Below are 27,077 nucleotides of genomic sequence, written 5' to 3' on the forward strand. Positions count from 1 at the left end.
CCGTGTAGACTTCGATCTGATCACAATGCGTTTTTTAATCGTCCATAAATGTGGCCAGAATCAGAATTGGAAAAGATCAGGACAAAGGCTGCATGTCAGAACCAGGTATGAACAAGGATAGAGGGGGGATTGTTTACTAAATGAGGCCAGTGGAGTCCACTGAACAAACCATTGAAAACACAACCACTTCTGGGCGAAAGAAGCGGAAAGAAAAAATGTGTTTTCACTGTGTTTTGCATTTTACTTACCTTTGCCGAGGTGAAGCTAAAATATACATTTGGGTAGAAAAGCTGTCAAAACACATGACATATTTCTGTTCTTCAATAAAAACGTATTATAAAGAATACAATACATGTCTTTATTCAAATAATTCATTGGAACCTCTGACTTTAATGACAGAAGAATACACACTGGAGTAACCTGACATGGTCATCGCTGGCATCTAAAATGGATGCTAATAGTTGTAGAAAGGGAGAAACTAGACTACTTCTCTTTGGAATGAAACCTCTACACAACTGAAGAGAACTGTGTCTCTAAATTTGGTTGAAATAAATGTGCTCCACACAACATTCTACAACAAGAAAATATACAAATTTAGAAATGGCAAGAAATGATGCATTCCATAACTGTCCATCGGTCCAATTTGTGGACTAGTTCGAGCAGACAGTGGTATATTTTTGCCTTTGCAGCTGCATCCACATTCATCCTCTGGGTCATGTTCATTAGGATGCACCATAGGAAAAAGTTTTGCAAAAGAAAACAAAAAAGAGCATTTCTGAATAGATAAGCTCACCTTTATGCCGACTGAACATGACCATGCTTAGCCCAGAGTAGACACTGTAAACAACAGGAGGAAATTCATTCAAAATTCAGGCACCAATTTTTAGGTAGTTCTTCGCTAACATACGGATTTAATAGGGACAGACATTGTAACAAAATGACTCCTTGGTTGAAATCAAAACCTTAAATAAAATTATGTCAATTAAAATCAAGGCTATTTATTTGTTGCTAATGGTAGACCATGTCTTAGTCTGGAATTCAAACTTAAACACTCAATGCTAAAATGAATGTGCCAAATCATCAATGAACCAACCAACAGTGATGTATTCCAATCTTCCCAACTTGACTCATAAAAACATACAAGAAACATGCATTCCCTAATACAGCAACAAGAAGACAGAACTCAAGTTACAACCTCTGTGAAAAAAATATGGCAAAAGAACCTCTCTCTACGAAACAGTTCCATTATTGTGACATTAAGTACATTCTGTATTAAATACCCAACCCCATCAGGAAACAAAACGTAATAAAGTACTCTTATACCTCAAATATCAATAATGATTTGCATAGTATGCTGCTTCGTTGATTATTTTTTCCAATTATATACATAAAGTACTAAAATAAGGCTAAGACATTGAGGGCTTCCCAAACGGCACCCATTACCCCATATAGTGCACTACTCTTGATTTATATGGTCAAAAGTAGTGCACTACATAGGAAATAAGGTGTTGTTTTGGATGCAAACATTGAGTGCATCACCCTGATATGGAAAGCTCCTTTTAGAGAGATATCATTATAAATAAAGTGCATTCAGTGGACAGGACCTGGTGCACCATGGGAAAATGGAGTTAGCCGCAGCATTAAGAATTGACGTCAGAAGAACCCAGTGTCCTTAAGTACACCCCTAAATAAAATAAAAACTACTTCTAACTTGAATATCTAATGTGCATTGAAAACAACATAATTGAAATAGGTCTATTGAACAAAGAAAATCTTTGATTTAAGGTATTCAGCGACACAAACTTGTTTTGTACAGTGAGCCTGAGTCTAACTTACTAGGCCTCTCCTTCAATCAAGAGTTTTGAATAACAACGATCACCGGATACATAGCATTAGAGAATGCCATGGTCTACACCAACTCATAAAGTAAGTATGAGATGATTGGGACTCCCACTAGCATCCCACTTCTAACACCAACGCGCTAACCAGTAGTTTAGAGGGGTGCTGCTAGGATACTTGTTACTGGTACCCCGTGTTAACAGCCAAGTTAGCGTTACTCATTGTGGATGTATTATTACTTTTCCACTATTTCTCTATTTTCTTTCTCTCTGCATTGTTGGGAAGGGCCCGTAAGTAAGCACTTCACTAAAGGTCTACACCTGTTGTTTACGAAGCAGGTGACAAATAACATTTGATTAGTGATGAATACTCCGCAGGGAGAGATCCTGAATATTAGGCTCCTGATTATTTCCAGTACAGCATGCAACCCCAGGGTGACAACACGGCACCAGCAGAGATTTCAGTAAGGCCACGTATAAGTCCCCATTGTATGGTGGCCATCACTACAAGACAACTAGAGCTGGTCACTGGAGAGGCTGTTGCTACCAGGGCAATACATTGACATTTATGAATGCAATATTGTAAGTCTAAAAGCCTAAAGGGACAGATTATGTGTCCTTTGTGTATCATTAACTTCCCATTGTTCCATTCAGCCTGTTCCATTCTATTCAGTCTTTGGTCAATTTGCCCCAAGCTTCCATTTCAGCATTCTTATTGGTTGGTGCAGGGGTTCCACCAAAGGCTTGAAGTAGGTCAGTACTTTCCAGTCATTATAAATCACATGACCTGCTCCTTGGATGTGACATAGGCCTATGCATACAACTCTCTGAGGGCAGAACCATATACACGAGTCTGTCTGAGGGTATCAATGGCAAATGCATCAAATGGGTGAGAGAATCCTGTAAGTTATGTGTCACTGTATATCAGAGCCCAACATTTTTATATATTGGTTTTGGAAAAATATATTAGCCTCAAATATATATATATATGTATATATATAACCCAATTTAAAAACTACCTCAGGGAGAGAGATAAAAGACGAGTGAATCAATCCAAGAGGTATAGTCTTCTTCATCAAGTAGTGGAAAACATGAAAAACTTTCAAAGAGTCTTTTTAAAACTTTTAAAATGACCCAAGTGGACACAACAGGTCAGGGACAAACACTCACTCCTTCCCTGTGAGACAATGCTACCATACCATTATTAAAACAATATAATAATAATAATAATAATAATGTTATTATAACATTATTACAATGTTATTATATTGTTACTCCTCCATAGGGACGTGCGATAGTATTGAGTGCTCCTGCGCAATGGCCGCCAGTTCTTTGAGGAACTCCGTGAAGAGGACGGTAGCGAAGACCTCGGTCCTGGCCAGGGAAATGGTCTTGGGCTGGGGAGGAGGAGAGCTCTTCATCATCCTTCCTGCCTCCAGGGGGGAACATTCTCGACTGTCTCCGCTGTTTGTATCTGTGGAGGATAAGTAAATAGAGATGAAAAATAAAACATTAGTAATAGTAGCATTTAACTGCAGTTGGACATTGTAGCAAGCTCATGTTAGTCCACTTGAAAGAAGAAATTCTCCCTTTTATATCAGTCTCATTTTCCTTTTTAAGTCTTATGCAATCTCATACCAATACATTCCTTGCTCAGAGAGAAAGCTCACATATAAAATGGTGGGGAGAATGCAGTAGACTAGAGAAGTATGAGAAGAAGAACGTCAGAAGGACCTGAGTTGTTTCTGCAACGCTTCATGACCAAGCTGAATATATTCTCGAGGAGGAACCAAACAACACAAACTAAGCACAGATACAGTTTTAATCTTTCAGTGGTGCTTCATTGCATTGCAGTGATTAGAAACAACGTTATTGCTAGGCTCATTACTGGTCTTATGATCTAGGATATTGCCTCAAATCCTCTGGAAGCTTTGCCTGTATCTATTCTAATCTCAATGGCCTGGCTATTGGCTACAAAACAGACCTAAATGACATTCTAATGATGCTCATAGGATAGCTGACAATAAAGCTCAGAATTAAACATTGAACAACGTCTATTCAAACAAAACATTTATACTACCAGTAAGTAACAGTACACAGTTATACGGTTGTTATAAACACTATGTATCCGGGCAGGGAAGCCCTTACGTTAACTTCAGAACATCTTTACTAACATGGAACCAGATATGTAGGACAGAGCATTGTGGGTACTGTAGTCTATCAAGTCTCACCTTGACCCTTGAGTGAACTCTCCCTGGCCAGGAGGCAGTGCTGGGCGGAGGTGATCAGCTCTGGGAAGTCCTTCTTGGTTGAGGCCTGCTGCTCTATCTGGTTCTTAAGGGAGGCTAGTACCTGATATGGAAACACATATATAGTAACATCAGTAGAACATCAGACAGGAAATACAGTGCCTTCAGAAAGTATTCACACCCCTTGACTATTTTGTTGTGTTACAAAGAGGGATTAAATATGGATTTAATTGTAACGATCTACACCAAATACTCTGTCAAAGTGGAAGAAAAATTTTAACATTTATTAAAACATTTATGACAAATAAAACACTAATACATCTTGATTAGATAATTATTCACCCACTGAGACAATACGTGTTAGAATCACCTTTGGCAGTGATTACAGTTGTGAGTCTTTCTGGGTAAATCTCTAAGAGCTTTGCATAGCTGAATTGTACAATATTTGCCCATTATTATTCAAGATATTATTCAAGCTCTGTCAAGTTGGTTGTTGATCATTGCTAGAAAGCCATTTTCAAGTCTTAGCCATAGATTTTCAAACCGATTTAAGTTAAAACTGTAACTCGGCCATTCAGGAACATTCAATGTCCTCTTGGTAAGCAACGGCAGTATAAATATGGCCTTGTGTTTTAGGTTATTTTCCTGCTGAAAGGTGAATTAGTCTTGCAGTGTCTGTTGGAAAGAAGACTGAATCAGGTTTTCCTCTAGGACTTTGCCTGTGCTTAGCTGTATTCCATTTATTTTTATCCTAAAAAACTCCTCAGTCCTTGCCGATGACAAGCATTCCCATAACATGATGCAGCCAACACCATGTTTGAAAATATGAAGAGTGGTAATCAGTCATGTGTTGTGTTGAATTTGTCCCAAACAAAGCTTTGTATTCAGGGCAAAAAAGTTATTTTCTTTGCTTCATGCTTTGCAGTATTACTTAAGTGTCTTGTTGCAAACAGAATGCATGTTTTTTAATATTTTTTATTCTGTTCAGGCTTCCTTCTTTTTACTCTGTCATTTAGGTTAGTATGGTGGAGAAACTACAATGTTGTTGATCTATTCTCAGCTTTCTCATTACACAGCCATTAAACTCTGTAACCGTTTTAAAATCATCATTGGCCTCATGGTGAAATCCCTGAGCAGTTTCCTTCCTCTCCGGCAAATGAGTTAGGAAGGACACCTGTATCTTTGTAATGACTGGGTGTCACCATGCTCAAAGGAATATTCAGCGTTTGCTTTTTAAAATTTTATCTACCAATCAATGCCCTTCTTTACGAGGCATTGAAAAACCTCCATGGTCTTTGAATCTGTGCTTGAAATGTATTACTTGATTGAGGGACCTTACAGATAATTGTATGTTTGGGGTAGTCATTCTGAAATCCTGTTAACCACTATTATTGAACACAGAATGAGTCCATTCAATGTGTGATTTATTAAGCACATTTTTACTCCTGAAATTACTTAGGTTTGCCATAACAAAGGGGTTGAATACTTAGACAATACATTTCAGCATTTCATTTTTTATTACACTTCAAAAACATTCCGCTAACAAAATTCCACTTTGACATTATGGGGTATTTTGTGTAGATCAGTGACACAAAATCTCCATTGAATCCATTTTAAATTCAGGCTGTAACACATCAGAATGTGGAAAAAGTCAAGGGGTGTGAATACTTTCTGAAGGCACTGTAGCTGCCAGAGCACAGAAAGTACAGGATAAATATTGTATCAAAGCTACAATGAGGTAGTCTCGTTCGGCTATCCTGATCTCGCGAGCTTACCTTGAAACAAGATGGTGGATCAATGAGATCACCATGCTGAATTGTTTCGTTTTTTTGCACGCATAAAACATTGTATTGAGAAAAATGAATGCGATCGTTGCATTTCCACAGCGCAAGACGCCAATTCAAAGAAAGTGTACATTTGTTTTGACTGAATTAAGCCAACAGGCTTTGTGTACTTGATGCCAAGAGTATTGCTATACACACTTTCAGGTGTAAAACGGGTAGCTTTTGCATAAAAGCATATCACACGATTGAAAACAAAACCAGAGGCATAAACCAGACAAAACAAGGGCATTAAGCAAGACAAGATACGCTGATGATGAGAGAACCAAACCTTATTCATCTCCATGACAAACAATCCACCTCTTTTAATCTGGACCCTAATGACAATGAAGTGCCCAGTGTTTGTACGTCAACAACTCGCCATCCCCTTTCATCCCCATCCAAACATTCCCTTTAATGCGAGCTTTCAAAGGCCCCATTCCATTTTGATTTACTTGTTTACACATGCTCTATTCAATTATGCATGAATCAGCCGACAGGAGAGAAAAACACTGTGTTAAAGTCTCACTAGACTTGTTTCACAGCCATTTTGAACTCTGTTTTCATTGCCACGTAAAGTGTACGCCAACTCATAGCCTGTGTCCTAAATGGCACCCTATCCCCTATATAGTGCACTACTTTTACCCCGGGTCCATAAGGCTCTGATTAAAAGTGCACTATATTGAGAATAAGGTTCCATTTGGGACACAACATAGTATTCATAATCTCCTCTCTAATTAATACTATTCATAACGGATCCCTCCTCTCTAACTTCTAACAGGTTTTCTGGTTGTTTCATGAGTCTCCAGAGGTTTAAACAGCTTCGAGAGGTGAGAGTGAAAAGCAAACAGTTTTTTTGGGGGAACGTTTTTACACCTCTAATGCTTACTAAATGGAGCAGAGTGAAATGTTTACTAAGAGATTTGTCTCTTTTTTGAGTAGGCGTGCATTGCAGTGATGAGTATCTTAACAGTAGGACTGTGTCCATCTCTGCCTCAAAGTCAATGAGAGAGAACAAAGGATACAGATAGACTGAAAGTCAAAACATAGTCAGAGATAGATGGACAGACAGACTGACAGAATTAATGGAATCTAGGAGCGGGAGTGGACACTGGCCTGGTGACAGTCACACTCACAGTCACACACACACACACTATCTGTACCTGATAGAGTGAGCGCACGCTGGGCTGGAACACCATATTGGTGTTGAGGAGGAAAGATTGCAGCAGGGGCTGGGGGTAGGCAGCCAGCTGGGCCAGTATACCAGTCAGCAGGAGGTTGACATGGAGAGAGTTATCCAGCATGTTCTCCAGACGTGACAACAGCACACTGACAAATGGCCCTACAGGAAGAGAGAAAGAGAGTCTTCACTCAGATTGTCAAACCTGGTTAAAGATCAAGAACAAGCCTTAAGGTAAGGCAGATAATACTTCAATCTACACAGGAAGAGAGAGAGAGACTTTACTCAGACTGAAGTTTTATCTGTCTTACTTTAAGGCTGGTTATTTAACCAGGTTTGACAGTCTGAGTAAAGCCTTGTAAATGCATTGTAAGATAACCACATTGTGATTCTTCAGCAAATTCTAGACACGTGTTAGAGAGCTGACCTTCAAACCTGGTGAAGATATTGTACAAAAGTTAAGGCTTTTATTTCTGAGTGTGTTGTTTTATCTTACCTGTAAAAGGCACAGAATGACTCCTAGTGCTCCCACTGCGGAGCTTGGTCCCAAACAGGGATGAGTGCTGCTTCTCCAGCTCAGGCGTATCCACAGAGAAGGAGCTGAAGTCCACCTCGTCCTCCTCCATGGGGGTGACAACAGGATTCCGGAACTCTTTGTCCACCGTTTTCACATGGCTGCTCCCCCCAGTCCCAGCCTCGTCGCTGCCCAGCGTACGAATCAGCTCCTCGTACTGATCCATGAGGTCGTCCCCCACCTCAGTAGCCAAGGGGCTCTGGAGGTTGGAGTTGTGGTCCGCAACACGAGCTTTGACCTCCTTTGAACCCTTTGTGACCTCCGAGCTGTTGACCTCCATGTTGGTGGAATGGGGTGGAAGACTCAGGCCATTGCTGAGGGGGACCTCATCCTTCTCCTGTAGACTGGATACTTTGAAATGGTCCTCCTCAAGGTTAAATTCTGAGTCCATTTCAGATTCCGGTAGTGTCTCCCTGCTGGGTCTGCGGCGATCCACAGTATCGCGGGCATCCTTCTTTGCCACAAGGTCGTAGACCATGACATCATCCTGGAAGTCTGACTCCTCGATGTAGGAACCCTTAACCATCATGATGGCAGTCCTCCTCATCTCCTGGATGTGTTTGGGCGGCTCGGCTGCAGGCGGCTGTGGAGGTCTACTACTCTCAGCAGTAGCAGCCTCGGGGGGCACCACCGGACCGGCATCATAACTATCGTCCCACTCCAACTCTAGTTGATTAGTAGGGGCTGGGTCTGTGGTCTGGGGCGGGCAGGGGGGACGAGGCCGTGGATGTGGATGTGACCTCTTGGGGTTGACCGTCTGGGCTTGGCGTCCCCTGGCCCCAGCCTCCTCCAGGGCACTGGGTTGGTACTCCTCTGGAGGGGGGTCCTCTCCATCGTAGGGGGCCGACCACACCTGGCAGGCCCTGGTGCAGCTGCTGATGCCCAGGCGGGCGTTGTAAAGGTAGTGCAGGTAGTTGACGTCCAGGTAGATCTCAGAGCCGATGACGCAGGAGTAGCCCGAGCCATCCTCCTCCAAAAGGGCTCCTCGGCCTCTGAAAAACAGACAGAAAGACAGGGAGCACTACAAGTCAGTAATGGATCTAACAGTGATAGACAGAGAGACACAGACACACAGAGAGACAGACACAGACAGAGAGACAGACAAACACTAAGACAGACAGAGACAGACAAAGAGAGAGACAGAGAGAGAGAGAGAGAGAGAGAGAGAGACAGAGAGAGAGAGAGACAGAGAGACAGAGAAAGACAGGCAGACAGGAAACAGGACAAGTCAGTGCGATGAATAATATAACTAATCCTGGCTGACACACTGCGCTGCATGCGCGCTGAATTCACGCACAGCAGAACTAATGACATTGACAATTAACCACAGGAGGCTAAACTGATTTAATTGAGATTTAATGAGTTGATAAAAACACTTTCTAATAAGGCCTCTTATGTTATTAATCTGACAACATGAGACTTCATGTAAAAATCATACAGAACCATAACTGATGGATGTTTGAATGACTCTTAATAAGGAATAGTAAATGGATAGGAATAATGCATTATCAATAGAATACATTCTACCACGGGGATAGGAATAATGCATTATCAATAGAATACGTTCTACCACAGGGATAGGAATAATGCATTATCAATAGAATACATTCTACCACGGGGATAGGAATAATGCATTATCAATAGAATACATTCTACCACGGGGATAGGAATAATGCATTATCAATAGAATACATTCTACCACGGGGATAGGAATAATGCATTATCAATAGAATACATTCTATTACGGGGATAGGAATAATGCATTATCAATAGAATACATTCTATTACGGGGATAGGGATAATGCATTATCAATAGAATACATTCTATTACGGGGATAGGAATAATGCATTATCAATAGAATACATTCTATTACGGGGATAGGAATAATGCATTATCGATAGAATACATTCTACCACGGGGATAGGAATAATGCATTATAAATAGAATACATTCTACCACGGGGATAGGAATAATGCATTATCAATAGAATACGTTCTACCACGGGGATAGGAATAATGCATTATCAATATAATACATTCTATTGCGGGGATAGGAATAATGCATTATTAATAGAATAAGTTCTACCACGGGGATAGGAATAATGCATTATCAATATAATACATTCTATTACGGGGATAGGAATAATGCATTATCAATAGAATACGTTCTACCACGGGGATAGGAATAATGCATTATCAATAGAATACGTTCTACCACGGGGATAGGAATAATGCATTATCAATAGAATACGTTCTATTACGGGGATAGGAATAATGCATTATCAATAGAATACGTTCTACCACGGGGATAGGAATAATGCACTATCAATAGAATACGTTCTACTACGGGGATAGGAATAATGCATTATCAATAGAATACGTTCTACCACAAGGATAGGAATAATGCACTATCAATAGAATACGTTCTACTATGGGGATAGGAATAATGCATTATCAATAGAATACATTCTACTACGGGGATAGGAATAATGCATTATCAATAGAATACGTTCTATTACGGGGATAGGAATAATGCATTATCAATAGAATACATTCTATTACGGGGATAGGAATAATGCATTATCAATAGAATACATTCTATTACGGGGATAGGAATAATGCATTATCAATAGAATACATTCTACCACGGGGATAGGAATAATGCATTATCAATAGAATACGTTCTAACACGGGGATAGGAATAATGCATTATCAATATAATACATTCTATTACGGGGATAGGAATAATGCATTATTAATAGAATAAGTTCTACCACGGGGATAGGAATAATGCATTATCAATATAATACATTCTATTACGGGGATAGGAATAATGCATTATCAATAGAATACGTTCTACCACGGGGATAGGAATAATGCATTATCAATAGAATACGTTCTACCACGGGGATAGGAATAATGCATTATCAATAGAATACGTTCTATTACGGGGATAGGAATAATGCATTATCAATAGAATACGTTCTACCACGGGGATAGGAATAATGCACTATCAATAGAATACGTTCTACTACGGCGATAGGAATAATGCATTATCAATAGAATACGTTCTACCACAAGGATAGGAATAATGCACTATCAATAGAATACGTTCTACTACAGGGATAGGAATAATGCATTATCAATAGAACACGTTCTACTACGGGGATAGGAATAATGCATTATCAATAGAATACGTTCTACCACAAGGATAGGAATAATGCACTATCAATAGAATACGTTCTACTATGGGGATAGGAATAATGCATTATCAATAGAATACGTTCTACTACGGGGATAGGAATAATGCATTATCAATAGAATATGTTCTACCACGGGGATAGGAATAATGCATTATCAATAGAATACGTTCTACCACGGGGATAGGAATAATGCATTATCAATAGAATACATTCTACCACGGGGATAGGAATAATGCACTATCAATAGAATACGTTCTACCACGGGGATAGGAATAATGCATTATCAATAGAATACGTTCTACCACGGGGATAGGAATAATGCATTATCAATAGAATACGTTCTACTACGGGGATAGGAATAATGCATTATCAATAGAATACGTTCTACCACGGGGATAGGAATAATGCATTATCAATAGAATACGTTCTACCACGGGGATAGGAATAATGCATTATCAATAGAATACGTTCTACCACGGGGATAGGAATAATGCATTATCAATAGAACATGTTCTACTACGGGGATAGGAATAATGCATTATCAATAGAACACATAGGAATAATGCATTATCAATAGAATACGTTCTACCACGGGGATAGGAATAATGCATTATCAATAGAATACATTCTACCACGGGGATAGGAATAATGCATTATCAATAGAATACATTCTACCACTGGGATAGGAATAATGCACTATCAATAGAACACGTTCTACTACGGGGATAGGAATAATGCATTATCAATAGAACACGTTCTACTACGGGGATAGGAATAATGCATTATCAATAGAACATGTTCTACTACGGGGATAGGAATAATGCATTATCAATAGAACACGTTCTACCACGGGGATAGGAATAATGCATTATCAATAGAACACGTTCTACCACGGGGATAGGAATAATGCATTATCAATAGAACACGTTCTACCACGGGGATAGGAATAATGCATTATCAATAGAACACGTTCTACCACGGGGATAGGAATAATGCATTATCAATAGAATACGTTCTACCACTGGGATAGGAATAATGCATTATCAATAGAACACGTTCTACCACGGGGATAGGAATAATGCATTATCAATAGAACACGTTCTACTACGGGGATAGGAATAATGCATTATCAATAGAACACGTTCTACTACGGGGATAGGAATAATGCATTATCAATAGAACACGTCTATTGCGTTCACGTAGGAATAATGCATTATCAATAGAACACGTTCTACCACGGGGATAGGAATAATGCATTATCAATAGAACACGTTCTACTACGGGGATAGGAATAATGCATTATCAATAGAATACGTTCTACCACGGGGATAGGAATAATGCATTATCAATAGAACACGTTCTACTACGGGGATAGGATAGGATTATCAATGCATTCTATCAATAGGAATAATGCATTATCTAGAACCACGGGGATAGGAATAATGCATTATCAATAGAACACGTTCTACTACGGGATAGGAATAATGCATTATCAATAGAATACGTTCTACCACGGGGATAGGAATAATGCATTATCAATAGAACACGTTCTACTACGGGATAGGAATAATGCATTATCAATAGAACACGTTCTACCACGGGGATAGGAATAATGCATTATCAATAGAACACGTTCTACTACGGGGATAGGAATAATGCATTATCAATAGAACATGTTCTACTACGGGGATAGGAATAATGCATTATCAATATAACATGTTCTACTACGGGGATAGGAAACTACATTCAGCCACGGGATGGACCAATTTTGTCCGAGCAAATGGGCGGAAAATAATTGTAATAATTTGTACACTGCAAATTGACCACAACTAAGCGCAAACAGAGATTGTATCTATTATTTTATTTGTGGTAACAGATTTCCTAGATTAAATAATTTATTTGCTGAATTCCTGGTGATTTTACAGACTTCTTGGGGAGCCCAAAAAAAATCACTTGCAGGGCCAGTTTGGCACACAGGGCGCCTGTTGCCGACCCCTGTTGTACTATATACACTGCTCAAAAAAATAAAGGCAACACTAAAATAACACATCCTAGATCTGAATGAATGAAATATTCTTATTAAATACTTTTTTCTTTACATAGTTGAATGTGCTGACAACAAAATCACACAAAAATGATCAATGGAAATCAAATTTATCAACCCATGGAGGTCTGGATTTGGAGTCACACTCAAAATTAAAGTGGAAAACCACACTACAGGCTGATCCAACTTTGATGTAATGTCCTTAAAACAAGTCAAAATGAGGCTCAGTAGTGTGTGTGGCCTCCACGTGCCTGTATGACCTCCCTACAACGCCTGGGCATGCTCCTGATGAGGTGGCGGATGGTCTCCTGAGGGATTTCCTCCCAGACCTGGACTAAAGCATCCGCCAACTCCTGGACAGTCTGTGGTTCAACGTGGCGTTGGTGGATGGAGCGAGACGTGATGTCCCAGATGTGCTCAATTAGATTCAGGTCTGGGGAACTGGCGGGCCAGTCCATAGCATCAATGCCTTCCTCTTGCAGGAACTGCTGACACACTCCAGCCACATGAGGTCTAGCATTGTCTTGCATTAGGAGGAACCCAGGGCCAACCGCACCAGCATATGGTCTCACAAGGGGTCTGAGGATCTCATCTCGGTACCTAATGGCAGTCAGGCTACCTATGGCGAGCACATGGAGGGCTGTGCGGCCCCCCAAAGAAATACCACCCCACACCATGACTGACCCACCGCCAAATTGGTCATGCTGGAGGATGTTGCAGGCAGCAGAACGTTCTGCACGGCATCTCCAGACTGTCACGTCTGTCACATGTGCTCAGTGTGAACCTGCTTTCATCTGTGAAGTGCACAGGGCGCCAGTGGCGAATTTGCCAATCTTGGTGTTCTCTGGCAAATGCCAAACGTCCTGCACGGTGTTGGGCTGTAAGCACAACCCCCACCTGTGGACGTCGGGCCCTCATACCACCCTCATGGAGTCTGTTTCTGACCATTTGAGCAGACACATTAACATTTGTGGCCTGCTGGAGGTCATTTTGCAGGGCTCTGGCAGTGCTCCTCCTGATCCTCCTTGCACAAAGGCGGAGGTAGCGGTCCTGCTGCTGGGTTGTTGCCCTCCTACGGCCTCCTCCACGTCTCCTGATGTACTGGCCTGTCTCATGGTAGTGCCTCCATGCTCTGGACACTACGCTGACAGACACAGCAAACCTTCTTGCCAAGGCTCGCATTGATGTGCCATCCTGGATGAGCTGCACTACCTGAGCCACTTGTGTGGGTTGTAGACTCCGTCTCATGCTACCACTAGAGTGAAAGCACCGCCAGCATTCAAAAGTGACCAAAACATCAGCCAGGAAGCATAGGAACTGAGAAGTGGTCTGTGGTCAGCACCTGCAGAACCACTCCTTTATTGGGGGTGTCTTGCTAATTGTCTATAATTTCCACCTGTTGTCTATTCCATTTGCACAACAGCATGTGAAATGTATTGTCAATCAAGTGGACAGTTTGATTTCACAGAAGTGTGATTGACTTGGAGTTACATTGTGTTGTTTAACCTTTTACGACTAGGGGGCAGTATTTTAATTTTTGGATAAAAAACGTTCAGGTTTTAAACATGATATTTTGTCACGAAACGATGCTCGACTATGCATATAATTGACGTTTCCAAAACTGCAAAGATATTGTCTGTGAGTGCAACAGAACTGATGTTACAGGCGAAACCCAGATAAAAATCCAATCAGGAAGTGCCGGATTTTTTGAAACCGCCTCATGCCAATGACTCCTTATATGGCTGTGAATGAGCTACGAATGAGCCTACTACGTTTTCTACGTATTCCGCAAGGTGTCTACAACATTGTGACATCTTTTTACGCATTTCTGTTGAAGAATAGCTGTAGGGGACCACATTTAGCAAGTGGTCACGTGATGTCTCCCGCAGAAAATCTTGCGTAAAATACTGAGGTAGCCATTTTTCCAATCGCTTCTTATGAGAAACCAATTGCCTCAAGGGATATATTGTCGAATAGATATGTTAAAGACACCTTGAGGATTGATTCTAAACAACGTTTGCCATGTTTCTGTCGATATTATGGAGCTAATTTGGAAAAAGTTTGGCGTTGTAGTGATAGCATTTTCCGGAAGACTTTCTCAGCCAAGCATGATGAACAAACGGGACTATTTCGCCTACAAAAATAATATTTTTGGAAAAAAGGAACATTTGCTATCTAACTGGTAGTCTCCTGAGTGAAAACATCCGAAGTTCTTCAAAGGTAAATGATTTAATTTGATTGCTTTTCTTATTTTTGTGAAAATGTTGCCTGCTGCCAGCAGAGCACAGCATAGCATTATGCCATGATAAACTTACACAAATGCTTGTCTAGCGTTGGCTGTAAAGCATATTTTGAAAATCTGAGATGACAATGTGATTAACAAAAGGCAAAGCTGTGTCTCAATATATTTAATTTGTGATTTTCATGAATAGGAACATTTTCTAGGGGCATTTATGTCCGCTGCGTTATGCTAATTCGTTTGAGGCTATTATTACGCTCCCGGGTCCGGGATTGCTAGTTTTTTATAGCAGTGTATATATATATATGTATATATAAATATATATATATAATGTTAACTTTCCAAGGTGATGGGCTGTATCATGGATATCTAGACAGTTCAAACATTTTGGCTGTGTGGTTTGTGTTTTGTTGGTTTTAGGTAAATACCACCTCCACAAATTAGGTCAAAGCGCTCGCCACCAACAATGTTATGACTAGTCGCAACTCAGTGAAGGAACTTGGAGATTTTGGCTCAGCGTAGAGCTCATTGAAGTTGTGATTGTGAATACAGAAGAGAGGGAAGTGTGAATCAGATTAGGATCAAATGTGATCTTAATTCGTTTCGTCGACTCAGACTAAGCTGCAGCACATGGCCTAAAATCCCATACACAAATATTCAGGCCACTTGACACAAAGGAAACTAGATTGTCTATCTCTCGACCTATAATAATGAAACCCATTGTTAAAATCCTTCAGAAGTAACAGTTTATTCTCTGAGAATCATTGAGGCATTCAAAAGATCACCTTCAAATAGAAAGCAACTGTTTAAATATGGGGTTAATTCCACTTTACTTCTGCATGTGGCACGTTACACTGTCTTGTCCTAGTGATAGGCATATATAAAGTACAGAACCAGCTAGAAATCTCCAGTGAACCTATCTTACCCATGGTGCCAGTGTTAGGACTGTTGTCTGTACCCTTTGACCAGAGGATGGAGTCCAGCTGTCTGAGGGGTGGGGGGCTATGTTCGGGGGAGCAGCAGGAGGGTGTGAGCGCCAGGATCTTAGCGGCCGACACAGAGTAGAAGTCTCTCTCCTTCACCACACGTCTCTGGCTCAGCATCATGTGATTACAGGGGATCAGGTACCTGGAGAACCAGAGGAGGGGGAGGGTAGATCCTGTTAGGGAGCTCCAGCAGGGGGAACTGAGACTGGGGTTAGGAGGAGGACGGGGGGTTATGGTTGTACCAAGAAATGCAGATAGGTCGGTGTTTGGGTGTTAAGGAGTAAAAGCGGAGTAAGGTCTCATCACATCGTAAACCAATCAGCTGTGGGAAACTGAATTTGTAAGTGTGTGTACACATCAACTAGGTATACAGGGCATCCCAGGTGGCGCAGTGGACTAGGGAACTGCATCACAGCACTAGCTGTGCCACCAGAGACTCTGGGTTCGTGCCCAGGCTCTGTCGCAGCCGGCCGCGACCGGGTGGTCCGTGGGGCGACGCACAATTGGCCAAGCGTCGTCCGGGTTAGGGAGGGTTTGGCCGGTAGGGATATCCTTGTCTCATTGCACACCAGCGACTCCTGTGGTGGGCCGGGCGCAGTACACGCTAACCAAGGTCGCCAGGTGCACGGTGTTTCCTCCGACACCTTGGTGTGGCTGGCTTCCGGGTTGGATGCGTGCTGTGTTAAGAAGCAGTGTGGCTTGGTTGGGTTGTGTTTCGGAGGACGCATGGCTTTCGACCTTCGTCTCTCCCGAGCTCATACGGGAGTTGTAGCGATGAGACAAGATAGTAACTACTAACAATTGGATACCACAAAATTGGGGAGAAAAATAAAAAAAACTAGGTATACAAAGAAAGACATCCGACACACCAAATGTTCCATATAATATCATCATGAACATAGAACATGGAACAGGCCCCACCCACTCACCTCAAGATGAGCTGCAGCATCACATCCTCACAGTACAGTCCAATGAGAGTCTGGAACAGCGCCAGCGACACAGTACCCAGCTGGAAAACACCAAAAAGATAAACATCACAAGATGAAACAAAGGCCTCAGAGGACCGAGGACCGGAATACATCACAAGGCTGGATTAACAAGTAAGAGATTACCAAGGCTGAATTTCAAAATGGCTGCCTGTGGCGTGTGGCATCATACCTGTTTAAATGTTGCAGAGTGACCATGGACAGCCTGAAGTCACAGCTTTTGATGATACTTGTTTAGTAAGTATCCCTGATGCAACTTCACTTAGTTGGCATGTAACCAGCTAATACTACCCCTATGTCCTTAATGTGTTATATTTTAGGCATGGTGTATGTCTTGATTAGGTTGGATTGTGTGGAAACAGGTGTATGCCTATCTGTCGGAGTTGCTGACAGCTGAATAATGATAAGAGTAAGGAAATGTCTGTCCATTTAAGGGTTTGGAATGGGGCGACTCACCAAGAGTGAGTCGACCTGGCCAACGCTTTCAACTCTGTCAATCACCACATTCTTATCAGCAGACTCAATAGCCTTGGCCTCTCAAATGACTGCCTCGCCAGGTTCACCAAGTTCATTGTGTCAAATCAGAGGGCCTGTTGTCCGGACCTCTGGCAGTCTCTATGGGGGTACCACAGGGTTCAATTCTCTGGGCCGACTCTTTTCTCTGTATATATCAACGATGTCGCTCTTGCTGCGGGTGATTCCCTGATCCACCTCTACGCAGACAACACCACTCTGTATACATCTGGCCATTCATTGGACACTGTGTTAAAAAACCTCCAAACGAGCTTCAATGCCATACAACACTCCTTCCATGGCCTCCAACTGCTCTTAAATGCTAGTAAAACTAAATGCATGCTTTTCAACCGATCGCTGCCCGCCTGCCCGACTAGCTTCACTACTCTACTACTACTCCACTACTACTGGACAGTTCTGACTTAGAATATGTGGACAACTACAAATACCTAGGTGTCTGGTTAGACTGTAAACTCTCCTTCCAGACTCATATTAAACATCTCCAATCCAAAATCAAATCTAGAATCGGCTTCCTATTTCGCAACAAAGCCTCCACTGATGCTGCCAAACATACCCTTGAAAAACTGACTATCCTACCGATCCTCGACTTTGGCTATGTCATTTACAAAATAGCCTCCAACATTCTACTCAGCAAACTGGATGCAGTCTATCACAGTGCCATCCGTTTTGTCACCAAAGCCCCATATACCACCCACCACTGCGACCTGTATGCTCTCATCGGCTGGCCCTCGCTACATATTCGTCGCCAGACCCACTGGCTCCAGGTCTTCTATAAGTCTTTGCTATGTAAGCTCCGCTTTATCTCTGCTCACTGGTCACCATAACAACACCTACCCGTAGCACGCACTCCAGCAGGTATATCTCACTGGTCATCCCCAAAGCCAACACCCCCTTTGGCCGCCTTTCCTTCTAGTTCTCTGCTGCCATTGACTGGAAGAAATTGCAAAAATCACTGAAGCTAGAGACTTATATCTCCTTCTCTAACTTTAAGCATCAGCTGTCAGAGCAGCTTACCGATCGCTGTACACAGCCCATATGTAAATAGCCCATCCAATCTACCTACCTCATCCCCATATTGTTTTTTACTCTTTTACTCTTTTGCACACCAGCATTTCTACTTGCACACCCTCATCTGCACATCTATCACTCCAGTTTTAATTTGCTAAATTGTAATTACTTCGCTACTATGGCATATTTATTGCCATACCTCCTTACACCATTTGCACACAGTGTATATAGGACTTTTTCTATTGTGTTATTGACTCTACATTTGTTTATTCCATGCGTAACTCTGTGTTGTCCTTTTCAAAACCATCAATGTTAAATGGGCTGCAGGTATCAGAGAAGTGTTGTTTTCTACCCTGTAGAGTACAAATCAGCCCAGGAGCGTTTTTCACAGTTGAGTAGTCCTGTGAAGAGAGCACTTGAACGTTTCAATTGACAAGCTCTGTTTGATGTTAATGAATGAAGCCTTTCCAGCAATTCCCCCTGTTTGAACTAGACATTACATTTCCTAATATTTACTTGCCTTGTATCATGAGTCCAACGACTAATTAGATAGTTATTGCGCATTGCCATGGCAACAATCTGCTGTCTTTGATACTGACATTTTAAATATTCGTTTAAATTATTAGGAAACGGCCTCTGGGGAAACTATCTCCAAAATAAGTCTCAGTTATTTTAAACATGACTCACACAGCATAGCAGCAAGATTCACAGACAACTTTCTGAAGGATCTAATTTATGTCAGGTTGAGGAGGCCTGGCTATCGACTAAGTGTTACTAGGAGACTCTAGGTTGAAATATGCACAGTAATCAATATGTTTTGCAACTGTGTGCGGTTGTGTGTATTTGTGAGTGCTAGCACGAAGGCTCACGGATCTGAAAAGGGATGTTGACATATGTGCTGAGCAGGTGCTTCAGCCTGCAGACTCCCTCCCATACCTGGTGTGTCGATGCGGCTGACCAGGGTGTCCAGGATGTGGACGTTACCTGGAAGGGTGTGCCAATGCGGCTGACCAGCGTGTCCAGGATGTGGACGTTACCTGGAAGGGTGTGCCGATGCGGCTGACCAGCGTGTCCAGGATGTGGACGTTACCTGGAAGGGTGTGCCGGATGTGGACGGGAAGGGTGTGCCGATGACCAGCGTGTCCAGGATGTGGACGTTACCTGGAAGGGTGTGCCCATGCGGCTGACCAGCGTGTCCAGGATGTGGACGTTACCTAGAAGGGTGTGCCGATGCGGCTGACCAGCGTGTCCAGGATGTGGACGTTACCCGGAAGGGTGTGATGATGCGGCTGACCAGGGTGTCCAGGATGTGGACGTTACCTGGAAGGGTGTGTTGATGCGGCTGACCAGCGTGTCCAGGATGTGGACGTTACCTGGAAGGGTGTGTTGATGAGGCTAACCAGAGTGTCCAGGATGTGGGCGTTACCTGGAAGGGTGTGTTGATGCGGCTGACCAGCGTGTCCAGGATGTGGACGTTCTCGTGGCGGTGGAGGAGGATGAAGGAGAGGAAGGTCTGCAGTAGGATCGGCTCTGACACCGACCGCACGAACAGGTCCAGATAGGCCGTGGTAGTCATCACCTCCTCCAGGGTCAGCTAGAGAGAAACACACAACCATCAGTAGGCTGGATACAAATAGGCTGCATCCTTCCATCCAATCTTCCTGGAAGTAGTGACTGGTCTGACATTGATCTGGAATGGTGGACGTAATACTGTGCGATCCATGCTGTGTTTATATTGACCTTGTGGAGGGCTGGTGCCAACACAGGCACCAGAAAGCCATTGTAGATGTAGCTGACCAGCTGGTCCCTGATGCTGGGGTGAGCCACCTGAATGACTGCATTGCAGAACTCCAGTGAGTTGAGGAACTGGACCAGGGTGGGCATCTGTAGCCAGTCCTCTCTGTGGAGGCAGTGCCACTCCTCACCGGGCACCTCCAGCTTGGTGGGCAGAGACGAGTAGAGACCACTCAGCCCCGTGGCCAGCACCTAGAGGAGGGAGAGAGACACATTTAGTGGAACCCCTTCAAGTAGGCTATTGCTTACTTACACCATATAAACTCTACACTGTGGTCTGGTATCACGCGACCATGTTGCTGGGAATAACTGGGATCTAATATTATTGTGTGTTTCCTTTCATCTTTGCATGAGTTTCCTTTTGTGCATGTGAAAGATAACTATCCATGACTTTGCACAAAGGGCTCAAATGCCTTGGCAGGATAGAGCGATGCCTCTAAACCAGGGAACTGAATGGGCCTCTGTTCTGACTTCCTGGTACAGGTATTTCCCTGTCTCTCCATTGGCTTATCCAGGCAGTAGGAAGCTAGGCAGGTAATCCTGTGACAAAGAGGTATTGTAGCCTACTCCTGCTGTGCAGTTACGTCAAATACTGTTACATAACTGGTTATCGTCCATGCAGCCTGTACAGTCTCTCCACGGTACAGGTGAGATTGAAACCCATTCTGTTGACACTGTTTAAGCACTGCCAAGCTAGATAGTCAGTCCACAACGGCTTAACAGAAGTGTTTGATAGTGAAGATACTAGTCGCAACAGGACAAGTGTTCTGTGGGGGATACTGTAAATATATTCAGATGGGCAGACTGGTGCATTGAGGATGACACTTTAGAGAGTTATAGCTAATGGTTTACAGTATAGATTAAATATGAGCAACATACATTACATTAATTATGAGTGGGGAAGTGAGTGGCACAAATTACTTTTATGCATTTATGTGTTCACTCTGGCCTCACTCCTAGTGGTGTTTATGGCGCAGATATAAATGATATTTTCCCCTTCCATGCTTTGATGTTCCATGCTCCATGGAGCATGTTCCATGCTACTGTATGTTATAAATCTCCCAAGTCCCTTCTCTTCATGGTCTCACATCCAAACGACTAGTGTGTGAATCTATGCATGTGATAGGTCAGCTTCTTTGAGAGCTTAATGCATAAGAAGCTTCATCCCCCTTCCCCCTCCCTCAAAGCTGAAAGTGAGTGGAGAAAGGCAGCATTACTAAAATGATCTCTAGTTGATTTTTTTTAAACCTTTATTTAACTAGGCAAGTCAGACGAACAAATTCTTATGTACAATGACAGCCTACCGGGAACAGTGGGTTAACTGCCTTGTTCAGAGGCAGAACGACAGATTTTTACCTTGTCAGCTCGGGGATTCGATCTAGCAACCTTTTGGTTACTGGCCCAACACTCTATCCACTAGGTTACCCGCTGATTTACCTCTAGTTGATTTACCTGTTGCACGGCTTCATCAATAACAATGGGCATTGATGTACGGCTGTGTGATTTTAGAGTTACCATCCAAAAGCAAGTGATTTCCCTGGTGAGCTAATGCATCAAGATGGTGGCATGGTTTGATAATTATTCTAATCAACAACACAGGTCAAAGTTACTACCTCAGTCTAGTGCAATTCGATTAATATAATTTACAATCATCATGGACTTGTGTTCATCCATTTTGTTTCATCAAAGAGAGAGGGGGAGGACAAAGTCTAAACAAAGAGAGCGAGAAGGGCAAAGGGACAGTGAGACCTAAGAAACAGAAATACAGAGCCATAAAACGAGAGTCACAAATCACAGACAGAACGTGAAAGAGACCAAAAGGAGCAAGACAACAGTATCATAAAGACAGACATCTCCTCACCGGACAAAAGTAGGTGTTCTCTGCGATGTGCTGGGCCACGCGCTGGTTCTCTGCAGACAGTGACATGATGAGGAGCAGGGCATCCCGGGCCTGCTGGCCCACCAGGCCCTCCCGGTGAATGAAGGGGATCAGCAGGGAGAAGATCAGGAAGTTGGCCGCCCCCTGGTCCTCGCTGTAATAATAATCACCATAATAATTGATGACATTTCTAGAGAGATTTTGCAGTATCTCAAAGCGCTTTTAATTTTTTACCTTTATTTAACCAGGCAAGTCAGTTAAGAACAAATTCTTATTTTCAATGACGGCCTGGGAACAGTGGGATAACTGCCTGTTCAGGAGCAGAACGACAGATTTGTACCTTGTCAGCTCGGGGGTTTGAACTCGCAACCTTCCGGTTACTAGTCCAACGCTCTAACCACTAGGCCACCCTGCCGCCCCATTGTAAAGCGAGAAGCTCACCTGGTATGGAAGAAGAGCTCCAGGACAGACTGGTCCTTGGCCAGGACACAGCACAGTTGGTTGAGTAATGACACCAGCTCAGCCTCCACCTCCGGGCCAGCTGTCCCCGAGCACGACGACAGGAGCATCATTAAGGGTCGTAACACAGGTTTGTGGTGCAGTAAGGGCTGCCGCGCCTGGCCCACAATCATCTCGTACATCTTAGAAGAAGGAGATGACTTTATTGTCAGTTGTTACTGAGATGTGTCTTTTTCCTTAATCCCAATCCCCCCGAGACACCCACCTCACCCTCTGCCAGATTTCCCTGTCAGACCAGGGATTCAACCCCCCCAACCCTCCAGTTACCGACCACCATCTCTAACCTCTACACCTACCTTGAGTTGCTCCAGTTTCATATCATCAGTAAACTGTCGCCTCAGGCTCCACAGGAAGAGCCTCTCCATGACGTTCTCCATCACCACAAACTCCAGGATGGGTCCCATGGCTCCCGCCTGGCCGGCGTCCTCCTCCATGAGCAGGAACAGCATGTGTTCCACGTAGTTCTGCACCGCGCTGGCCTCGTCCCCCGGGATGGGCCCGCCGAAACGCATGGGGCCGCCGCTGGAGAGGCCGATGACACCAAGGGCAGCCATGTTGCTGCTGGTGTTGCTGCGGAGAGGATCATGCTTCTCCAGGATCTTTACCACCTGAAGGGACAACGGGGAAGGTACAGGGTTATGACCATAGAAATTAATATAGTACCTGTATATCTGTGATAATTTCACCTTCATTTTACAAGGAAGAAGATCAAATAAGATGAGATAGTTCTCGCAGTGAACTGAATATTGTCTTTGGTCAACTTGAAGTTTATCCGATAACCTCGATAGACCAAGGTTAAATAAATCAACTAGCAATAGAGACACAAAGCTAATACAGTAGGCCATTGCTACTGTCATCGTAACAGTTGAAATCAAATTAGCAAGTTATTTCATTGCATGTACACTAGAGTATAAGACAAACTCTCTCAGACTCTGCCAAAGTGCTTACAATGATGTTCAGGAAAAATTAGATTGACTGAAACATGTTGGTTTGTTATGTTGGTAATATTCTCTCGGGAGGACTCATAAGTGACAGTTAATAATCGTCATCGGACAGCCTGCTGCTGCCTTTATTGATCTAGATGAACACAACAGTCTCTATTACAAGAGGAAGAATTGAGAGAGAATACAACTCAAGTCCTACGGGAAATAAATCGGGGAAAGCTGATGCATCGTTTGTGATTTTACGAAAATTACATTTGCCTGAGTCATGTCAATATAATATCTTAAGCCCAGGCAGTTACAATTGTGTATAAATTGGGTTTGTGATATTCCAAATCCACTGTTGCCTGCGGAATTCTGTACTGAAATGTAAATGAACAACCACAAATCAAGTGACATCGCATGTATATTGACAGTGAACCATAAACAAAATGAACGCTGACAGTGACATGCACATAATATAAATATATTGATGGTAAATCAGCTTGATATGAAAGTGTATAAGGCTGTTTTGTCCTCTATATGTACGTACAGTGGGGCAAAAAAGTATTTAGTCAGCCACCAATTGTGCAAGTTCTCCCACTTAAAAAGATGAAAGAGGCCTGTAATTTTCATCATAGATACACTTCAACTATGACAGACAAAATGAGAAAAAAAATCCAGAAAATCACATTGTAGGATTTTTAATGAATTTATTTGCAAATTATGGTGGAAAATAAGTATTTGGTCAATAACAAAAGTTTATCTCAATACTTTGTTATATTCCCTTTGTTGGCAATGACAGAGGTCAAACGTTTTCTGTAAGTCTTCACTGTTGCTGGTATTTTGGCCCATTCCTTCATGCAGATCTCCTTTAGAGCAGTGATGTTTTGGGGCTGTTGCTGGGCAACACAGACTTTAAACTCCCTCCAAAGATTTTCTATGGGGTTGAGATCTGGAGACTGGCTAGGCCACTCCAGGACCTTGAAATGCTTCTTAAGAAGCCACTCCTTCATTGCCCGGGGGGTGTGTTTGGGATCATTGTCATGCTGAAAGACCCAGCCACGTTTCATCTTCAATGCCCTTGCTGATGGAAGGAGGTTTTCACTCAAAATCTCACGATACATGGACCCATTCATTATTTCCTTTACACGGATTAGTCGTCCTGGTCCCTTTACAGAAAAACAGCCCCAAAGCATGATGTTTCCACCCCCATGCTTCACAGTAGGTATGGTGTTCTTTGGATGCAACTCAGCATTCTTTGTCCTCCAAACACGACGAGTTGAGTTTTTACCAAAAAGTTATATTTTGGTTTCATCTGACCATATGACATTCTCCCAATCTTCTTCTGGATCATCCAAATGCTCTCTAACAAACTTCAGACGGGCCTGAACATGTACTGGCTTAAGCAGGGGGACACGTCTGGCACTACAGGATTTGAGTCCCTGGCGGCGTAGTGTGTTACTGATGGTAGGCTTTGTTACTTTGGTCCCAGCTCTCTGCAGGTCATTCACTAGGTCCACCAGTGTGGTTCTGGGATTTTTGCTCACCGTTCTTGTGATCATTTTGACCCCACGGGTTGAGATCTTGCATGGAGCCCCAGATCGAGGGAGATTATCAGTTGTCTTGTATGTCTTCCATTTCCTAATAATTGCTCCCACAGTTGATTTCTTCAAACCAAGCTGCCTACCTATTGCAGATTCAGTCTTTCCAGCCTGGTGCAGGTCTACAATTTTGTTTCTGGTGTCCTTTGACAGCTCTTTAGTCTTGGCCATAGTGGAGTTTGGAGTGTGACTGTTTGAGGTTGTGGACAGGTGTCTTTTATACTGATAACAAGTTCAAACAGGTGCCATTAATACAGGTAACGAGTGGAGGACAGAGGAGCCTCTTAAAGAAGAAGTTACAGGTCTGTGAGAGCCAGAAATCTTGCTTTTTTGTAGGTGACCAAATACTTATTTTCCACCATAATTTGCAAATAAATTCATTAAAAATCCTACAATGTGATTTTCTGGATTTTATTTCTCATTTTGTCAGTCATAGTTGAAGTGTACCTATGATGAAAATTACAGGCCTCTCATCTTTTTAAGTGGGAGAACGTGCGCAATTGGTGGCTGACTAAATACTTGTTTGCCCCACTGTATGTGCCTTAGTGTGCAGATAATCAGTCCCTCTCTAGTAGGATCTCCCTACATAAGCCTCACTAATGAATACAGGACTGTGTTCAGTAGGCCACAATGCATGAAAAAAGTTCTGTTGCCTGGGAAAAACAAAAATGTGTATTCTCATTGGACAGGTTCAGGTAGTACCTCTCTGTTTTACTAAGTTTCAAAACATTCCTTTAATGAACACAACCCAGACATGGGAGGAACCATTCATAGAGCCACAACAATGAGCTCACTGTCCCCACCAGGCCCTGCTACCATGGCGATGGGAAGTCCACTGAGAGCAGAGCAGAGCAGAGGGAGAGCCAGACTGGCTGACTGAGACAGAGCCCCCAGGTGACTGATTGATCCAAGCATGATAGCGTGATAACCGCACAGGATGAGTGAAGAGAGGGAAGGAAGGAAGAGGGAGGGGAGTAGTGATGGGTGTCATATTAAAGTTGCCACTTCCTTCACTCATGTCTGTCTACAATCCTGTCGGGTATTTCTGGTGTAACAAATAGCTTTGAGGACATAGCTGGGTAGCACAGTAGGACTATAGATGATCAAGTGGCCTTTTCTAACCACTGACTGGACTGACTAGTAATACATGGAGGTGGAGGCATGGAGCCGTCAGGATAATGGATAACATGTACTGGTACATAGAGATAAATCAATATAGTTCCCTTTGTGTACTGGTATCTGTATAGAACCATAGTGAGATGAAGCAAGCTGTTGCCCAGAACATATTATCCTATCCTGGGCAACCCACTACACTGAGTGAATAACATCCAGCTCTCTCAGACATCCTAACAAAAGGACAGTGATTTCACAGGGGTCTGGAGAGGGAGAGATAAGGCTGAAGCCATTGACTGTCAATGAGAGTCTACCTATTTTTCTGAAATGTCAACAATGTTCCTCAATACAGGGTCCCGGGGGGTGCCTACTTAGCAGGCTGGTCTTTTCCAGGAATTCTAAGACCCAAACTCAATAGCACTCCTATCACGCTATTAATTAGCCAAAATGTAGCAATTAAGACTCAGCTGGAGCCGTATTGTAGTGCCAACCTGCATGCAGAGTGTCCAAGCTCTAGAAATGTCCTAAATTTCTGAATATGATTCTGTTGAAACCCTTAACAGTGCACTTCACAGACCTAACATTTA

At 42.7% G+C, this 27,077-nt stretch overlaps 1 protein-coding gene across 1 annotated transcript in view; it reads right to left on the reverse strand.

Annotated features, from left to right (window-relative positions):
* Positions 1–316: 316 nt before the first annotated feature.
* LOC135506992 (FHF complex subunit HOOK-interacting protein 1A-like) overlaps positions 317–27,077 on the reverse strand; it is a 48,502-nt gene continuing 21,741 nt past the window's right edge. Inside the window, exons 3-13 of the mRNA XM_064926442.1 lie at positions 23,150–23,461; positions 22,776–22,975; positions 22,317–22,488; positions 20,402–20,647; positions 20,088–20,255; positions 17,063–17,142; positions 16,064–16,275; positions 7,584–8,645; positions 7,071–7,249; positions 4,070–4,190; positions 317–3,312 (exon numbers count right to left, since the gene is read on the reverse strand). Of these exons, the coding sequence (XP_064782514.1) occupies positions 3,110–3,312; positions 4,070–4,190; positions 7,071–7,249; positions 7,584–8,645; positions 16,064–16,275; positions 17,063–17,142; positions 20,088–20,255; positions 20,402–20,647; positions 22,317–22,488; positions 22,776–22,975; positions 23,150–23,461 (2,955 nt within the window). The 3' untranslated portion in view covers positions 317–3,109. The remainder of the gene's footprint in view (positions 3,313–4,069; positions 4,191–7,070; positions 7,250–7,583; positions 8,646–16,063; positions 16,276–17,062; positions 17,143–20,087; positions 20,256–20,401; positions 20,648–22,316; positions 22,489–22,775; positions 22,976–23,149; positions 23,462–27,077) is intronic.

This window comes from Oncorhynchus masou, chromosome 20 (genome assembly GCF_036934945.1).
Source record: "Oncorhynchus masou masou isolate Uvic2021 chromosome 20, UVic_Omas_1.1, whole genome shotgun sequence".
In the NCBI taxonomy this organism is placed as follows: domain Eukaryota; kingdom Metazoa; phylum Chordata; class Actinopteri; order Salmoniformes; family Salmonidae; genus Oncorhynchus; species Oncorhynchus masou.